The sequence below is a fragment of the Strongylocentrotus purpuratus genome, unplaced genomic scaffold, assembly GCF_000002235.5.
Source record: "Strongylocentrotus purpuratus isolate Spur 01 unplaced genomic scaffold, Spur_5.0 spur5_scaffold_10, whole genome shotgun sequence".
Taxonomy (NCBI): Eukaryota; Metazoa; Echinodermata; class Echinoidea; order Camarodonta; family Strongylocentrotidae; genus Strongylocentrotus; species Strongylocentrotus purpuratus.
In genome coordinates, this window is record NW_022145595.1 from 1,186,022 (window position 1) to 1,204,969 (window position 18,948).

At 41.8% G+C, this 18,948-nt stretch overlaps 1 protein-coding gene and 1 long non-coding RNA gene across 2 annotated transcripts; both read right to left on the minus strand.

The window, feature by feature from the left end:
- Positions 1-1,359: 1,359 nt before the first annotated feature.
- LOC115921549 lies at positions 1,360-3,463 on the minus strand. The gene is made up of 2 exons (XR_004062987.1): positions 3,021-3,463; positions 1,360-1,765 (listed from the first exon to the last, which is right to left on the minus strand). It is a non-coding gene; the product is annotated as an uncharacterized LOC115921549 (long non-coding RNA).
- An 897-nt stretch (positions 3,464-4,360) lies between these two features.
- On the minus strand, positions 4,361-18,790 carry LOC115921814. The gene is made up of 4 exons (XM_030980033.1): positions 17,078-18,790; positions 6,826-6,969; positions 5,196-5,412; positions 4,361-4,404 (listed from the first exon to the last, which is right to left on the minus strand). The coding sequence occupies exons 1-4, from the start codon at positions 18,788-18,790 to the stop codon at positions 4,361-4,363; spliced, it is 2,118 nt and encodes a 705-aa protein (XP_030835893.1).
- Between the last annotated feature and the right edge of the window lie 158 nt (positions 18,791-18,948).

Sequence of the window (18,948 nt, forward strand, 5' to 3'; positions counted from 1 at the left end):
TAATGCTTTGTCTAGGAAGTTCAATGACCGCTAGACACAAATTATTAAAAAAGTTTGGGCTCCCTGTAGTTGGTCTCTTTGCATCAAGGCTAAACACACGGCTTCCTTAATACCACGAAGTCACGTGACTTTTTTAACCTCCCTCACTAACAAAATATTTGATTTCAAATTTCAATTTTCACTTGTGATGTTTCATATTAAGTTCAATTGAAATGCATATTAAAGGTACATGATCCCTTTTGCAAGCATAACATTTGCAAATGTCTAAAAAGGGCAAAAAGACACAAATAAAATTGCTAAAGTTCTCGGTAAAACCTCCAATGTTATGAGACCCCAAATTGTCTCCTGCGATTGCGAGTAGTGTACCTTTAACACATGTTTCGTCATCCAGAATAATACCACTATCTTCTAATGACTGAAGGTCACTGATGAGACGACTAAAAACAGCGCTGGCTCCAAATTCCTTATAATCCTGTTCGTTGCAGAGCAACACCAATTGCATATGATCAATGTTTGATCTATTGTAGGGCTGTATATCAGCGAGGGTGGCATACACAGCTAGAATTTTATGTTTTTTTTTCCCACTGCCTAGTGGATTTACTACTTCGAAAGAATCTTGGTACAATATGAGTGTTACTGCTGAGTTTTTATGCAAAGGCTCATCTTTTGGGAATGCTCTGCCATCATAAACATCACGTAGAATGGTCCTTTGTAAAGCAGGTTGAGCTTTATGAGTCTCTTTGTAATCTTTGATAAATGAGTTCTGCTTGAATAATGCTCTTAGTGTGTCTTGAATTTTAATGTATTGGCAAAATCGCTGTTTGCCAAACTGATCTTCTCCTAAATATATCTCAGTTGGGGAAACATAATCAAAAACTGCTTTAAAATGTGATTTTCTTGTAGACTCTGATCGAAATTCTTTACAACTTGAAGCACTGAACAAATCCTCAGATTTAAATAAAGTTAAAACGTTGGTAACCTCATCATCGGTAATTCCTATTCCTTCAAGTTTCTTTTTTAATTTTGGTATCAAATTTTGTTGGCTTAATGCATGAATATCCTGAACTGTGTCAATTATTTCCTGAATTGTAGAGTTGGGCAGTAGTAATTTTGCCTCCAACTTCAGATAAAACAAGGATAAGCTGTGTTTGAATGAGTCAGCGGATACATCTACTTCATCATCTGTCACACTTTCCTCGTCACTTGAGTGCAGTCTTCCAGGAAACTCCTGATTATTTTCTTGGGCGGATTCAGTTAACACAGTACCAGTTTCACTTGAAGTTGAGTCTAACTGAATCTGGTCTAACTTATTGTGAACGCAAAAGACGACCTCACTGAAAAACGTTTTTTGCAATTGGCAAAAGGACAGCGTATTTCAACTCCGTGTTTGATATGAACTCTAAGATGAGAAAGTATGTCATGGATTTCCTCACATTTTACAGCACAGAGTGGACAATTCCAGGTAGAAACGCAGAAAAACTGGGCATCTTTTTTTCTTGAAAATGGTTGATGATCCCTATGCACATGGGTTTTGAAGGATGAATAATTTCTGAATGTTCGATTGCAGCCAGGAACACCACACGGGAAATCGAAATTCACCACATTTCTATGGACTGAAAAGTGTTCAGAAAACCGCTTCAATGATCCAGAAGAATGATTACATAGCTTACAAACGTACATGGGTATATGATGTCCATGTAGAGCATCCGTCTGATTAGTGTTTCAGCATGCACACTGTGTGACTTCAGCAGTAATCCATGGCATACTGCAAGAAAGAAGAGCGGAAAACAATACCTTTAATATGCATACGTACACATAACTTTTTATGTACAGCATTGACAGATTAAAAGTTATTTAAATGATAAATGAATAATAAAAAAAAAGATAAAGGACAAAAAATACAAAAGAAAATCGAAAGAAAAACATAAATTCATCAAATATAACCAGTTGTCACGAGCCTCCTGATGATGACTGTATGCGAAACCTTCAGCAAAAAAACATTTGATTTCACGGCTATGAATGTTACTACATAAGTGAAATTAACATTCATTTGCGGTAAATGAAACTACAATAGATTTCTGTAAAACAAATTTACAATCCTTAAAGACAAAAATTACTGTAATTTACTGTTAGTATTTGAAGAACCTACGGTAACAGCAATTTACTCTAAGAAATGCAGTGATTTACTGTAGGAAAGTTTACAGGCAGATACTTTGAGTAAAAATTGATGGTAACTTACTGTAGATATAACCTACAGTTACTGTAAATTAAAATTACAGTGAATTACAGTAGACAAGTACTCAAAATTAATATGAAATAAAATTACTGTAATTTACTGTAAACTAGCAGTAAGTTACTGTAAATTACAGTAATTTTACAGTAATTACTCAGTAATTTTACAGTAACTTACTGCCAGTTACGGAATGGCCTATTTGGTTGCTAACTTACTGTAAATTACTAAGTAACAGTAAAATACTAAGTAATTTTACAGTAACTTACTGTAATTTTATTTCATATTTTAACTTTTAAGTAAAATTACACTATGCAGCAGGATTGCCAGTACTTTGCTGTAATTTCTTCAGTAACGTGCTGTAGACTACACTACATGAGCTTAGACTTGTGCGTATTCAACTGATCACGCAGTGTGCTCATGATGGACTGATGCTGTAGTCGATCGTAGTGTGTGCGATGTCCTATAAGTTATAAGTCTTGATGGTCTTGACGTTAGACATTTCCAATTTAACGTGAGCATGCATATCCATGTGCAATGGCATCGCATTGACAGTGACACTGTACGCTGGTACTGCAGTACAGTGTCATGTGCTGCACTAACACTACCGACTCTGTCAACTAACAAGTCCCTGGTCCCACACACCACAGCACAGCACGTACAGTACACATATACCGTAGACGGAACAATTACAAACACAATCCCTATACTTTCCACAGTCTGACAATTCTTCACTTCAGCGGGATACAAATCAAATCATGACTCTGATAATTGGCAATCTGTAACTTACCTCGGATCCCCTTGGAATTGACTTATTGGTCATCAATATCCCAGCTCGAGGATCAGGACCAGGAACAGAACAGATTCAGATTCGTTGCTCAGGATCAGGCGGCCAGCTCAGCTATATATCTCAGCTCAAATCTTTGCAGAAAATTAAAAATGGCGGCGCGGCGTGGCGGGCTAGCGCGGGAGCCAATCACGTGCAACGCATACGCGCATATGCAGCCGATCCGCCTAATGCGCATGTGCGCTGTATCCCACAATGCTTTTTGCACGCTCCTTTACACTAGCTTACTGTAGATATTTGTTCCCATGCTCTACGACACTGATGTTTACAGCAATATACTGTACAGCAACGTACTTATACAGTTAATTATCGTAAAATCGTTATTACAACATATTACTGTTGTAAATCACAGTATTTTACTGCATGAGTTACAGCAAATTTTTACAGTGTGGGTAAAAGGTTGACATTGTTGCTTCTATGCGCCAGAGGTACGCATACGCGCATCTTAGCCATGCATTTTGAGTTCTATAGCCTTGGGTTATCAATTTTGATGGATTTTTTCGCATGATAGGCATGGTAGGAAAGAATGATGTACGGTCATGTGGTGTCATTTGCCCAATTACATTGCCTACATTCTACATGTACATCCCGTTTTCATAGAACTCATTATAAGCTTTAACCCCCCCCCCCCCCCCCAAAAAAAAAAAAAAAAAAAAAAAAAAATAGTCTCACCTGTCACAGTTGCATATGTAATGAGAATGTCGCTTCGACAAGGCACCTTACGACCGTGTGCAATGCTATCGGTGGAATCTAGTTCCATTCTAAGTATCATCTCGTCTAGGTTGACTGCATCCATCTGTGAAATGACCTGAGCGTCAACTGCGGTTCCAGTTGCGGGTACAGCAGTACCGTCCGTTGCTTGTACTCCTAGGTCGTGTCTCTCTGACATTGGCACGAAAAGGGGTTGACAAAATTTATCTTACCTACGTGGCCTCCTAGGGATACCAGTTGATTCATTCCAATGAGCCTAAAAAGAGACTCCATTATGTTTGAGTCCTAAATATAATGTACAATATAAAGCCTGGAGCATGGAAAAGCCTGTATGGAGAGTGTCAGGGGGGGGGGGGGTTGAGGAGGTTGTGAGGCCAGACACTGAATCAAAGTAAAGCTTGATCTTTTGCTTTGTTCATGCAGGGCTCAACACTAAATGTCTTGGAAGGCCGGGTCCGGACTGATACAATGCTAAATCTGTGAGTGTTGAAATCTATTTTGTTTAAATTATTTTCCTAACTTGAATAAAATTCAGGGTCTTCTTTCGATTTGTTATGAGTAATGGTATCCTATTACTTGTAGATTTCCATTCGCTTGTCCCTAAAGCAACCTCCAGCTTCATCAATTGTATACATTTGTCCATATCATTAGTAACACATTTTCATGCAAATTGGATGTTTGTATCATTTGTGCTACCACTAGCTTAGATGTTTGCTTTTTTAACCAGTTTGAGTGAAATTTAGCCTCATAATCTAATTTGGGAATTCAGGATAAAATCTGACCGATCATGGCAAAGACTATATATTTTTAACCAATACTATCGAAATAATTAATATGTTGCTGACACGGTTTATCCACTTCCTGACATTTCCGTAGGTCGCCGACAAAGCAGGGGCGGATCCAGGAATTTCTTCCCGGAGGGGGCACACGGGGGGCACACGGGGGTAAGAGGACATCCAAACAAATCGCAACGACTCAGCCAGCCACTGAATAAGCGGGGGGGGGGGGGATAAGAGCACATTTTTTTTTTTTTTGCTCCCGAATATTTGAAAATCGCCCCGTTGCAAAATCGCTCATTGGGAGAGGTGGGGTGCGCACTAATTTGTTGTTTTTGTTTGTTTTGTTTTTTGCCGGGGGGGGGGGGGGGCACGTCCCTGTTTGCCAGTACATTTTTGGCGAATTTGGGGCTGATTTCAGCATTTTTTTTGGCCGGGGGGGGGGAGCACGTGCCCCCTGTGCCCCCCCTGGATCCGCCACTGCAAAGATATGACTGTCATGGAGTTGGTTTCATAAAACGATCCCAGAAGGCTTGGAGAATTAGGGCCATACGGAAATGAAACGTCCAACTCAACAACATAGAAAAAACGTACACTAAAAGATGACGATGCGGATATGATTTTGACTTACCTCCTCGACAAGCTTGTAAGAAGAAGAGCTTGGGCTTTCCATTCAAAGTTGGACATAGATCAGAACTAAATCGACCAACTATGTCTTCTATCCTCACCAGACACTCGTCCGTGCCATAAACGGAGCCCTCTTTCCCATGGGTGAGTATTGTGAAAATGAAGCAGTAGAACTGGGAGTGGTTGTGTTTTCCTAGCTGCTCAATCACCTGCCGAATATCCTACAAAATTTTGATGAAATAATAAAAAGAATTACGCCTTTTGTCCCTGAACCACAACTATATACACATGAATTTGGATATGCTAAAACTTGGGGGTCTGAAGGAGGCGGAGGTGGAGGGGAGGTTCCTTCTATCACCTACCTCCTGGACATCCTACCCCGGATAACCACTCCCAGTCAACTACCCCTTAGGACACCTATCCCCTAGGACAACTACCCCTAGGACAACTACCCCCTATGACAACTACCCCGGACAACTAACCCCAGACAACTACCCCTAGGACAACTACCCCCGGGACAACTACCCCCCGGACAGCTACCCCCTAGGATAGTTGTCCGGGGGGTAGTTGTCCTAGAGGACAGTTGCCGTGGGGGGTAGTTGTTCGGGTGGTAGTTGTCCGGGGGTAAATGTAGTTGTCCTAGTGGGTAGTTGTCCGGGGGTAGTTGTCTTAGGGGGAAGCTTGAGTTCTGGCGTACTCAAAAGTATTCCCAAATGAATTGGCATCCCCAAGTTAGTTTGAAATGACACCTAAAACGTTTTTCTGGACTATTTGGTTCAAAAGTTAAGCGTGTTTGTACATTAGACCATACGGACTGGCGGCCATTTTGGATTTGACCTCTCAGGGTCATCAGAGGTCAAATCTGACTTCCCTCCACATCTGAAAATAAATCTTATGGTCTAAACTAGCTATGCTAGAAGTTTCATGCTTTTGTCAAAAAGTGCACAATTTTCATTATATTGGGAGCTTATCCATACTAATACTAGTGCTATATAAGTGTCACTCTTGCTTGTTCACTAGCAGGACCCGTAAAACCTTCACCGGGTGCTTGCAATTGAAGTTCAGATGGGTTCGCTAAAGGGGTATTATAATCGTCCTACGGAAAAAGTTATGTGGTATTGAAAATTAGGCCGAAATTCAACTACGTATTGGCATAGTCTTTGCGTAGGCAATGCATATAACCTACGTGTATAGTTGCATACCCTTTGCATAAACCAATTCGCCGAGATTTTTTCATTTTATTTTACTCATTGCATGTGAAGTTGTATTTTGAAGATATTTATTTCTTCAACAATGTTAATTGCAAATGTCTTCAAATGGTAAAAATTGATATATTGGTTTTTGCACTTAAACTATTCATACTGTATATAGCCTTGAAGCTTATTCGAGCTTACACGAAAGAATGATAAACATACATGAGCTATACATGTAATTAATGCTCTTTATAAATGGAATTTAAATAAAGGGTATATCAATCTATCTATATAATAATACTCTAAGGCGTCGAGGGGGGTATCTGGGGTCCATTTTACAGCGCCCAAATCTCCCCTCCCGCCCGCCCCCGGTCGCCGCCGGGCGGTCCCGCGGACGGACGACGTTTTAATCTACCCATTTGGCCACGTCCCCGTTCGAACTTCGGTCGTGGTCACCGTCGACGTCGATAAAGGCGGTTTCGGGCTCCCGGGGAGGACGGGCGAGACGAGAGCACGGCGGGCGTGGTGGATTGCAAGGAGGCGACGAACCTGTGAGAGCGAGTCGGGAAGGCGTGCATCCGCCCTCTGTGCAATCAACAAAGAGACTCACAGCGGACGAGAATCCACTTCTGTCAATGGGTGTAGCACATCACGTAGTAACAGTTGTGGCTTACCCCGAGTTAGGCCTCTTGCTATAGGATACGCTTTGTAGCATGTAAGAGAAATACACATTAACAGATGACTCACACGGGTGAGGGGATGTAAAAAAATGCACGCTCTCACGGGTTGGGCTTACCCGTGTTATGCGTCTTTTTATAGGATATGCTTTGTAGGCCAGCCGGACCTGCTGCGTGTACGAACGTCGTGTATAATGTATGCGATGATTCTACGCTCACCGTCTCACGCACAGCTCAGTCGCTTCGTCTTTGATTCTATGATGATTGCCGTGATTTGTATATAGTTTACGTGAATAGAGGTATGCAAGCAGGGTTACTTTGGTATTATCCTGTTCATGTTTACTGAATTTTGAAAATCATTCTTCAAAGTAAAGTTTTCACAAGAAATTCATCGTAACTGACAGTTCAGTTGCAAGCTAGCTGCCGTGAGGCACGGGCAGTGCAGTGCGCCACTCCTGCCGAGCACTGTCGGAACTGTGACTGTGTGTGAGGTGAGCTGAGCTGAGCTGAGCTATTATAGAGTAGACTCGACAACATTTTGAAATTGCTCTTATTGCCCCTATATTTCAATATAGTTTCGTGACTATAGAGGTATGAAACCTGAGCTTAGATTGCGATTATTCTGTCCATGTATAGTTGTATGCTAAATTTCGATAATCATTTTTCAAAGTAAAGTTTTCACAAGAAAATCAGACGGTCGTTTAAAAACATAGCCATTGGCATTGTCTATAGCTGGATAGAATACTTTTACTATGATACAGTTCCTTCATCAAATCAATGCATTAAAACGGGTATTACGGTGCGTCATTCATGGTCAAACAGCGTTATAAAAATCGTCTAGATTCTAGGCCTAGACCTTATATATATATGTGATGTAGTAGAAATAGGATGTGATGTTTAATGGAAAAAATTAATCAGTAATCATAGCTATCTCTAGCCCTTTTCTTCCCCAGAACTCTGGGGCTTAAAACCGGCCGTAATTGCAGCAGATGCTGTATTTTCTGAGCTGAAGTGAATTTTTATTTTTTTAAATTGAACCGGTTGATATATTTCATTGACGTTTCTTACAGGTATTCGGACAATGATCCCGGTCAACTTGATACCTCATTCATGAATAACGGAGCTGTATTTCTTGCGTACGCGAAGAAAATGACCGAAAAGAAGCTCGCCACGCAAACACAGAAATTTATGAATATCAATCAATATTTTTAATTAAAATATAATAGGTCTATTTTAAATTTAAATCAGTCAAGTCTTTATTTGATATTTATTAGCTTATTTTTAATTAAAATATAATATTTTAAATTTAAATCAGTCAAGTCTTAATTTGATATTTATTAGCTTATTTCATGATGAAATCAATTATAAATACAATTGTAAATAGAATTGTTATATATGTCAATCTTTACGGAAGCTAAAGGCTGAAAAGTTTGATGCCGCGGCCGAACGCAAAATGGCTGCCACAGCAAAGAGCGCCCGTTTAACGGGCGCAAACAGCTAGTATAATAAAATAATACTCTAAGGCGTCGAGGGGGGTATCTGGGGTCCATTTTACAGCGCCCAAATCTCCCCTCCCGCCCGCCCCCGGTCGCCGCCGGGCGGTCCCGCGGACGGACGACGTTTTAATCTACCCATTTGGCCACGTCCCCGTTCGATCTTCGGTCGCGGTCGCCGTCGACGTCGATAAAGGCGGTTTCGGGGTCCCGGGGAGGACGGGCGGACGAGGGCACGGCGGGCGTCGCGGATTGCAAGGAGGCGACGAACCCGCGAGAGCGAGTCGGCAAGGCGTGCATCCGCCCTCTGTGCAATCAACAAAGAGACACACAGCGGACGAGAATCTACTCTGTCAATGGATGTAGCACATCACGTAGTAACGGTTGTGGCTTACCCCGAGTTTAGGCCTCTTGCTATAGGATACGCTTTGTAGCATGTAAGAGAAATACACATTAACAGATGACTCACCCGGGTGAGGGGATGTAAGAAATGCACGCTCTCACGGGTTGGGCTTACCCGTGTTATGCGTCTTTTTATATGATATGCTTTGTAGGCCAGCCGGACCTGCTGCGTGTACGAACGTACGTGTGTAATGTATGCGATGATTCTACGCTCACCGTCACACGCACAGCTCAGTCGCTTCGTCTTTGATTCTATGATGATTGCCGTGATTTATATATAGTTTACGTGAATAGAGGTATGCAAGCAGGGTTACTTTGGTATTATCCTGTTCATGTTTACTGAATATTGAAAATCATTCTTCAAAGTAAAGTTTTCACAAGAAATTCATCGTAACTGACAGTTCAGTTGCAAGCTAGCTGCCATGAGGCACGGGCAGTGCAGTGCGCCTCTGCTGCCGAGCACTGTCGGAACTGTGACTGTGTGTGAGGTGAGGTGAGCTGAGCTGAGCTATTATAGAGTAGACTCGACAACATTTTGAAATTGCTCTTATTGCCCCTATATTTCAATATAGTTTCGTGACTATAGAGGTATGAAACCTGAGCTGAGATTGTGATTATTCTGTCCATGTATATATGCTAAATTTCGATAATCATTTTTCAAAGTAAAGTTTTCACAAGAAAATCAGACGGTCGTTTAAAAACATAGCCATTGGCATTGTCTATAGCTGGATAGAATACTTTTACTATGATACAGTTCCTTCATCAAATCAATGCATTAAAACGGGTAGTACGGTGCGTCATTGATGGTCAAACAGCGTTATAAAAATCGTCTAGATTCTAGGCCTAGACCTTATATAGACTATATATGTGATGTAGTAGAAATAGGATGTGATGTTTAATGGAAAAAATTAATCAGTAATCATAGCTATCTCTAGCCCTTTTCTTCTCCAGAACTCTGGGGCTTAAAACCGGCCGTAATTGCAGCAGATGCTGTATTTTCTGAGCTGAATTGAATTTTTATTTTTTTAAATTGAACCGGTTGATATATTTCATTGACGTTTCTTACAGGTATTCGGACAATGATCCCGGTCAACTTGATACCTCATTCATGAATAACGGAGCTGTATTTCTTGCGTACGCAAAGAAAATGACCGAAAAGAAGCTCGCCACGCAAACACAGAAATTTATGAATATCAATCAATATTTTTAATTAAAATATAATAGGTCTATTTTAAATTTAAATCAGTCAAGTCTTTATTTGATATTTATTAGCTTATTTTTAATTAAAATATAATATTTTAAATTTAAATCAGTCAAGTCTTAATTTGATATTTATTAGCTTATTTCATGATGAAATCAATTATAAATACAATTGTAAATAGAATTGTTATATATGTCAATCTTTACGGAAGCTAAAGGCTGAAAAGTTTGATGCCGCGGACGAACGCAAAATGGCTGCCACAGCAAAGAGCGCCCGTTTAACGGGCGCAAACAGCTAGTCCATATAATAATACGCTAAGGCGTCGAGGGGGGTATCCGGGCTCCATTTTACGGCGCCCAGATCTCCCCTCCCGCCCGCCCCCGGGCGCCGCCGGGCGGTCCCGCGGACGGACGGCGTTTCAATCTACGGAATTGGCCACGTCCCGGCCCGGTGCGACGTCCCGGTCGTCGTCGACGTCGTCGATGCGTCCGCACGTCCTACTTATCCGTCACGAATTTCATGCTCTAGCATGAAACGGAAGTGGACGAGCGGTCTGAGGCGCCGGTTGCGTTCGATTCGCCGGCAGCTCTTGCACTTTTTGCACGCACGGGTTCGATCCCGCCTCCGTCTCAAGTTTTTTTTTTCTTCCCCGTGTTTGTTTTGCATATTTTAGATGTTGTAATCTTTACCATTTCTTTTATTTTAATTAAAATGTAGACCTGATATTTAAAATTTAAACGAGTTGAGTCTTTATTTGAAATTTATTAGCTTATTTCATGATATCTAGGCCTAAAATCAGCGCAACAGATGTCTTCCCATATCCACGTCCAAACTTAGAGACCTATTTCCATCATTATTGCCGGGATTTTTATATAGTTTTCGTGAGTGGAGGTATGAAATCAAAGCTTATTTTGTGATTATTCTGGCCATGTTTACTCAGTTTTGATTATCATTTATTAAAGGAAAGTTTTCACAAGAAAATCAGAGAAAAACATCGTTCAGTTTCAAGAGCTCTGCCGTACGCATACAGTGTGTAGTGCAGTGCAGCTGCGCTGGCTGCTCGACTGAGCTGAGTGAGTGAGTGAGCTAGCTATTCAGAGTCGAAGAGACTATGAAGGGCCAAACATGCCAATATTCGACAACTATACGCTATATTATGTATCCATCCATGCGACTATTTATGTCTATCCATTCATTGAAGTAGGCCTACACGTGAACACAACAGCGGGCAGGCCGAAGTGCCATAAGATCGTTGGGGGGGGGGGGGGGGGGGGGGGCAAAATATTTTTTTTGCATCTTACATGTTACAAAAAAAATCTGCATCTTACATGTTACATGCAGACCCCACAAAACATTTTTCAAAGTGTGGGGGGGGGGGGGTCAGGTAGATCAAAGCGAGTTGAGTGTAGGCGTGGGGTCCACGGGTTGTGGGGGGGGGCGAGGGGGATCAGGTAGATCGAAGCGAGTCGAGTGTAGGCGTGGGGTCCACGGGTTTCAAGGGGCCATAAACCCCCGAAAGCTCGGGGGGTTTAGGCGTTTAATTAGGGTCAGATGAGCATATTTTAATACTTTATTTGGCGTGGGGTCAATACGTAGAGTTGCGTAGTGTTGCGTACCAACTACGCTGGCCTACGTTACTATATGCTGGGGGACGGAAAGGGGTACGCAAGATGAACGAAAACAATTCAACATGTTTAATTTTTTTCTCGTACTTTCGGCGTAGAAACTTGACGCAGAAAGTACGCCTTTTTACGCAACACTACGCTACATGACTACGCAACAGTACGCTACCCTACGCCAGATTGACAAAGCAGTAAAAGCTTTCCACACAGTAAGCAACCATAAGCAAACCTGTACGCCAGCCTACGCATAACCTACGCAGGGACTATTTTCCCATTAATACGCAGCCTAATTTCTGCGTAGTCGGTACGCCACACTACGGAACTCTACGCAGTTCCAGTGGCTTAAAGAATAACTACCGGTATAGTTGGATCGTTTTTGTTTTTTTATATAAGGCCAAATTAAAAAAAAAACATGTTTAGCGTCCTGTTTTTTCGAAAAAATGGGAAGGAGGCCCTTTATTTTTTCTTTCAAAATGGCCGCTCCGTACATTTTCCCTGACATTCAGCCTATTTTTCAAGATGGCGGCCGAATTTTTTTTTTTCTTTTTTTAAATCAGAAATACATTTTAGCAGTGCTTTTCATGTTTTTTTTCTTTCAAAAAAAAAAAAAAAATTTAAAAAAAAAAAAAAAAAAAAAAAAAAAAAAATAGGAGGCGGCCCCCAAAAAGGAAGCAGGCGGGAACGCTGTTTTTTTTCTTTCAAAAAATAAAAAAAATAAAAAAAATAAAATATTTAAAAAAAAAGCGGGCGGGGACGCTAAACATGTATATTTTTTTAATGGCCTGAATGGCAAATAAAGTTCTTGGTGGTTTTAATTTAGACAGTCTCTATATATCTATTTACACCCCCCGCCCCCCTCTAGAATCCCGCGGATTTCCGCGGGTCCTGCTAGTCCATAGTATAATACGCTAAGGCGTCGAGGGGGGTATCCGGGCTCCATTTTACGGCGCCCAGATCTCCCCTCCCGCCCGCCCCCGGGCGCCGCCGGGCGGTCCCGCGGACGGACGGGGTTTCAATCTACGGAATTGGCCACGTCCCGGCCCGGTGCGACGTCCCGGTCGTCGTCGACGTCGTCGATGCGTCCGCACGTCCCACTTATCCGTCACGAATTTCATGCTTTAGCATGAAACGGAAGTGGACGAGCGGTCTGAGGCGCCGGCTGCGTTCGATTCGCCGGCAGCTCTTGCACTTTTTGCACGCACGGGTTCGATCCCGCCTCCGTCTCAAGTGTTTTTTTTCTTCCCCGTGTTTGTTTTGTATATTTTAGATGTTGTAATCTTTACCATTTTTTAAATTTTGATTAAAATGTAGACCTCATATTTAAAATTTAAATGAGTCGAGTCTTTATTTGATATTTATTAGCTTATTTCATGATCAGCGCAACAGATGTCTTCCCATCCACGTCCAAACTTAGAGACCTATTTCCATCATTATTGCCGGGATTTTTATATAGTTTTCGTGAGTGGAGGTATGAAATCAAAGCTTATTTTGTGCTTATTCTGGCCATGTTTACTCAGTTTTGATTATCATTTATTAAAGGAAAGTTTTCACAAGAAAATCAGAGAAAAACATCGTTCAGTTTCAAGAGCTCTGCCGTACGCATACAGTGTGTAGTGCAGTGCAGCTGCGCTGGCTGCTCGACTGAGCTGAGTGAGTGAGTGAGCTGAGCTAGCTATACAGAGTCGAAGAGACTATGAAGGGCCAAACATGCCAATATTCGACAACTATACGCTATATTATGTATCCATCCATGCGACTATTTATGTCTATCCATTCATTGAAGTAGGCCTACACGTGAACACAACAGCGGGCAGGCCGAAGTGCCATAAGATCGTTGGGGGGAGGGGGGGGGGGCAAAATTTTTTTTTTGCATCTTACATGTTACAAAAAAAAATCTGCATCTTACATGTTACATGCAGACCCCACAAAACATTTTTCAAAGTATGGGGGGGGGTCAGGTAGATCGAAGCGAGTTGAGTGTAGGCGTGGGGTCCACGGGTTTCAAGGGGCCATAAACCCCGAAAGCTCGGGGGGTTTAGGCGTTTAATTAGGGTCAGATGAGCATATTTTCAATACTTTATTTGGCGTGGGGTCAATACGTGGCGTTGCGTAGTGTTGCGTACCAACTACGCTGACCTACGTTACTATATGCTGGGGGACGGAAAGGGGTACGCAAGATGAACGAAAACAATTCAACATGTTTAATTTTTTTCGCGTACTTTCGGCGTAGAAACTTGACGCAGAAAGTACGCCTTTTTACGCAACACTACGCTACATGACTACGCAACAGTACGCTACCCTACGCCAGATTGACAAAGCAGTAAAAGCTTTCCACACAGTAAGCAACCATAAGCAAACCTGTACGCCAGCCTACGCATAACCTACGCAGGGACTATTTTCCCATTAATACGCAGCCTAATTTCTGCGTAGTCGGTACGCCACACTACGGAACTCTACGCAGTTCCAGTGGCCTAAAGAATAACTACCGGTATAGTTGGATCGTTTTTTTAATTTTATATAAGGCCAAATTAAAAAAAAAACATGTTTAGCGTCCTGTTTTTTCGAAAAATGGGAAGGAGGCCCTTTTTTTCTTTTTTTTTCTTTCAAAATGGCCGCTCCGTACATTTTCCCTGACATTCAGGCTATTTTTCAAGATGGCGGCCAACAATTTTTTTTTTCTTTTTTAAAATCAGAATTACATTTTAGCAGTGCTTTTCATGTTTTTTTTCTTTCAAAAAAAAAAAAATAATAAAAAAAAATAAATAAATAAATTTTAAAAAAAATAGGAGGCGGCCCCCAAAAAGGAAGCAGGCGGGAACGCTGTTTTTTTCTTTCAAAAATAAAAAAAATAAAAAAATAAAATATTTTTAAAAAAGCGGGCGGGGACGCTAAACATGTATATTTTTTAATGGCCTGAATGGCAAATAAAGTTCTTGGTGGTTTTAATTTAGACAGTCTTTATATATCTATTTACACCCCCCGCCCCCCTCTAGAATCCCGCGGATTTCCGCGGGTCCTGCTAGTCACTATAAGTAATACGCTAAGGCTCCGCGGGGGGCGCGACGTCTCCGCGAGCCTTTGTATTCTATTGTTTTTTAATGAGATCGCCGACCGAAGTTGGTGCAGCTATCTCCTCCTGAACCCTCCCCTCGGGTTACCGGTGACCGGTGCCGTCGTCCGCGGGAGAGTCAACTCTGTGGAATTGGCTACACTCCGCCCGAGGTCCTCCTCCGTGTCGACGTCCAGGGCGAAAACAGACGCGACATGCATAATGCAGGATATGCGTGACGACAGAGAAACCTCATGGATATTCAACATAACATCCGTAGACACACGACCGATGACTATCCACTCACATTAAGTTGCGTATTAAATGCATGCTGAATGGGTATGACTTACCCCGTGTTAGGTATCTTTCTATAGGATGTGCTTTGTTGTAGCTAGGACGTGCTTTGCATATAGTAGCTGCACAAGAGATGAACGGGGCTTCCCGTCGACGTCCAAACTTAGAGACCTATTTCCATCACGATTGCCGCGATTTTTATATAGTTTTCGTGAATGGAGGTATGAAATCAAAGCTTATTTTGTGATTATTACGGCCATGTATACTCAATTTTGATTATCATTTTCTAAAGGAAAGTTTTCACAAGAAAACCAATGGACTGACAGTTCAGTCGCAAGCTGCTTTCATTCGATCAACACACAGTGCAGCTCCAACACCGGCACCGCGCACCGCAGGCGTCCGGCGCCGGTGTTCGAGCTTGCTGGAGTTACGCTGAAGTGTGTGTGAGTTCAGCTAAGCTGAGCTCGAATCGAAGAGATTTGACACTTTGAAATTGTTATTGTTGCTGCCGCAGGATCAAAATAACTCAACGTTGAAACGGATGTTCATTTTCTGGTGACGAATGTCTTTATTTGACTTAACGATTGTCAAAACAAAGTAACAGTGATGAACAGTGCCGTGAAAACTGTGAACATAAAAAGTATAAAATAGCACAGAATAATAAATACCGTGCGAAAGATACAAATATATGTACACAAGTAAATATACAGATTACTTGTCAATTTAAAGAGTTGATAAACCAGATAGATGTTCTTAACGAGAGTTGTTCATACAGATATGATTTGTCAGAATGAGTATAAAAAGGGTTCATGATAAAACATTTATGATATGAGCTACAAGTCTCTTACGAGAAATTTGATAAACATGCATTAAGAGCATACTAGTTAAGACTATGAATATAAAAGCAAGTTTTATATGCTACTGATTTACAGAGAATTCTTATTCACGAATAATTACTCAAACATGAAATATTCAAATGGCTTTCCATAATTTAGCGTTAGATGTAAACAATCTCACGTGTGTGGAAAACTAGCTCACTGAACGCTACTAATCACAACATGAAAAAACACTTATAATGTATCAAAATTACAAACTGATAGATCATGTAAGTAATATGAAATTGTTCTAAATACATTTCTGCCATAACATACCTCGTTGGCAGGACTTTTCCATCCTTGGGCAGCAAAATATACCTTGAAACTTTGGCGTTTCTTGAAGACCCCACAAAACACGTATTGCTTGGGCCAGGTCGTAATTCAGAAAAGCCAAGGGTCAACGCGTTCACCGAACTTATCGGCACACGGATATCAAATAATTTGTCCAACTGGAATTTTACTTAAAAAGACCAACGATTTAGTTTTGACAGAATTTACTAATGTTATTCGCATTTCAATGAACATTACTTTACATTTCAGTACATAATTAATGATAATAACTTATTTCTTATGCTTGAATGTATGGAACTATTTTCTCGTGCGTACTAAAAATGTGTTTGTAGGCCTTTTATTGACATTGACCCGCGCTAGGCATGCGCTGTAAATCTTTCTTAAGTAACAAAGAGAAATTACTTAAAGGGCGATGCACATGTAAAATAGGTGGTGCTATGAACAAAAATTAAAAATACTAATGACAAATTCTGGCGGCAGCCACACTCCCACCCAAATCATCTAACTGATTTTTCAAACAACAAAACTATCTATTTGAAACAAAACAAGGAATTGACCGACTTGCAAAATTTATAAATACAAATGGTCTTCCCCAAATTGAGAAAATATTTCTTAGAATGTCAGGGCAGGATGAAAGTCCAGGTTAGTCAAAGCCATTTGTCTGGGTAAAAGTGAATGTCAGCTATTAAAGTCAAGCTTAGTCTTCAATCGCCTTGTCGGTGCTGCGGATCAAAACTACCAGTTTGTGTACTGGCCTTTCAAGAGTTGTCCTCTTATTTACTGGCTTACCTTTTTGTCCAAGTCTGGGGTCGCCATGAGAAGTCGCACCTTCCGCACTAGACCATCATCACTGGACATTGTTTCCATGACTCTCGCAACTCTCCAATCTGTCCGACAAATGGCTTCATCTTTCAAGAGTACTATGTCGTCTACGTGCACATTGGTCTTCTTTTCAGTCCAAGTTTTTCTTGGTTGAAGCGTGTGCAGGTACTCCTTCTGCCATCGTGTCCAGAACAACTGTGTCAAGTATTGGACTCGACGCCATCTTTTGCGGAGATAGATGTCCTCCCTTTCAAAGCTTCCAGGTGGAGGCAGTATAAGACCGGATTTCATGGTCAGAACATGATTGGGAGTCAACGGAAGAGGACCATCAGGACTTTCCAGGTTATCCACACTCAATGGACGGCTGTTTACGATAGCCATGGCCTCATAGAGAAATGTCCGTAGAGAGGAGACATTCAACTGCGTTCCGCACTGTTCCAATAATCCATTGAGAACATTGCGCACATTTCTGATTTGTCTCTCCCATACACCTCCCATATGGCTAGAGGAAGGAGGATTCATTTTGAACTCACAGTTCTGCTCCAGAAGATTGCGGGCGACATGGTCCGCATCCATCTCACGGAGAGCTTGTTTCAGTTCATGCTTGGCTCCAACAAAATTGGAGCCCTGGTCACACTGAATCCGCCTTACGTTTCCTCGAATAGCAATGAAACATCTCAGTCCGTTGATGAATGCATCGGATGACATGTCATCCAATACTTCCACATGAATGGCTCTCATTGCCATGCATGTCAGGATGAGGCCATAGCGCTTGAGCTCTTTGCGCCCTTCTTTGATTACAAATGGACCAAAACAGTCCAGACCGCAATAAGTGAAAGGGGGCGATGGCTCAAGTCGTTCACATGGAAGGTCAGCCATCTTCTGTCCACCCAACTTGCCTCTTAGTCTAATGCAATGGGTGCATGTGCCGATCAGAGATGAGACAATGCTTCTGCAACCGATGATCCAGTATCCACTTGATCTGATTGCGTTGATGGTCATATTTCTACCTTGGTGAGAAATCTTCGCATGATAGTGAAGTGCGACAAGCATGGAAAGTCTACTACCCTTCGGAAGGATAATAGGGTGCTTAACTCCATACACCATTTCAGACCTCTTCATGCGTCCTCCCACCCGTAGGAGGTCTTGTTTGTCAAGAAATGGATCTAATTGACTCAGGCGGCTAGATTTTGACACAGCATGTTTGTCAGATTTGATTTGCTGTCTTTCATCACAGAAGGCTTCTTTCTGGACAGCATGCAGGAGATTTCTCTCAGCGACTCTTTTGATCTCAACATCATCTATGTCATGTCCCTTGCGCCTGTAACAACACCTCACTAGTACAGCTACCGCTCTAATAGCGCTGTCCAACATGGCGAAGCGGTTCAACCTATCTTCAAATGACGTAAAGGTTGAAATCTTGGTCTTTGACATTACTGTATGTACTGTCGAAGACTTCACTTCAACGTCGTCAGGAGAAACCTCTAGTGTGACATCTTGCTTAGCAACTTCACTTTCCCAAAGGAAGTCTGGTCCTCCTAACCAGTTTGACGAAAGAAGTTCCTCTGTTGTCAGTCCACGTGATGCGTAGTCAGCTGGATTATCACCGCTAGTAACATAATTCCACTGACTACAACTTGTGGTTCTCAGAATACAATCCACTCTGTTCGCAACGAACATGTGGAAGCGCTTAGACTGGTTGTACAGGTAACCCAGAACAACCTTGGAGTCGGTCCAGAAGATATTCTTGACTGAGCTGTAGTCTAGCTCCTTATTCAGTATTTTTGCAACCTTGGCAGATAAGGTTGCTGCCTGAAGCTCCAGTCTGGGGACGGTAG

What these genes read in the sequence shown, in the direction of transcription:
- LOC115921814 (XM_030980033.1), bottom strand. Translation starts at nt 18,790, where the DNA reads ATGTTCGTTGCGAACAGAGTGGATTGTATTCTGAGAACCACAAGTTGT. An exon ending in CCCCAGACTTGGACAAAAAG is followed by an intron (nt 6,970 to 17,077) that starts GTAAGCCAGTAA and finishes TTGATTGCACAG; the next exon opens with AGGGCGGATGCACGCCTTCC. An exon ending in CTTACAAGCTTGTCGAGGAG is followed by an intron (nt 4,405 to 5,195) that starts GTAAGTCAAAAT and finishes CAATTGATGAAG; the next exon opens with CTGGAGGTTGCTTTAGGGAC.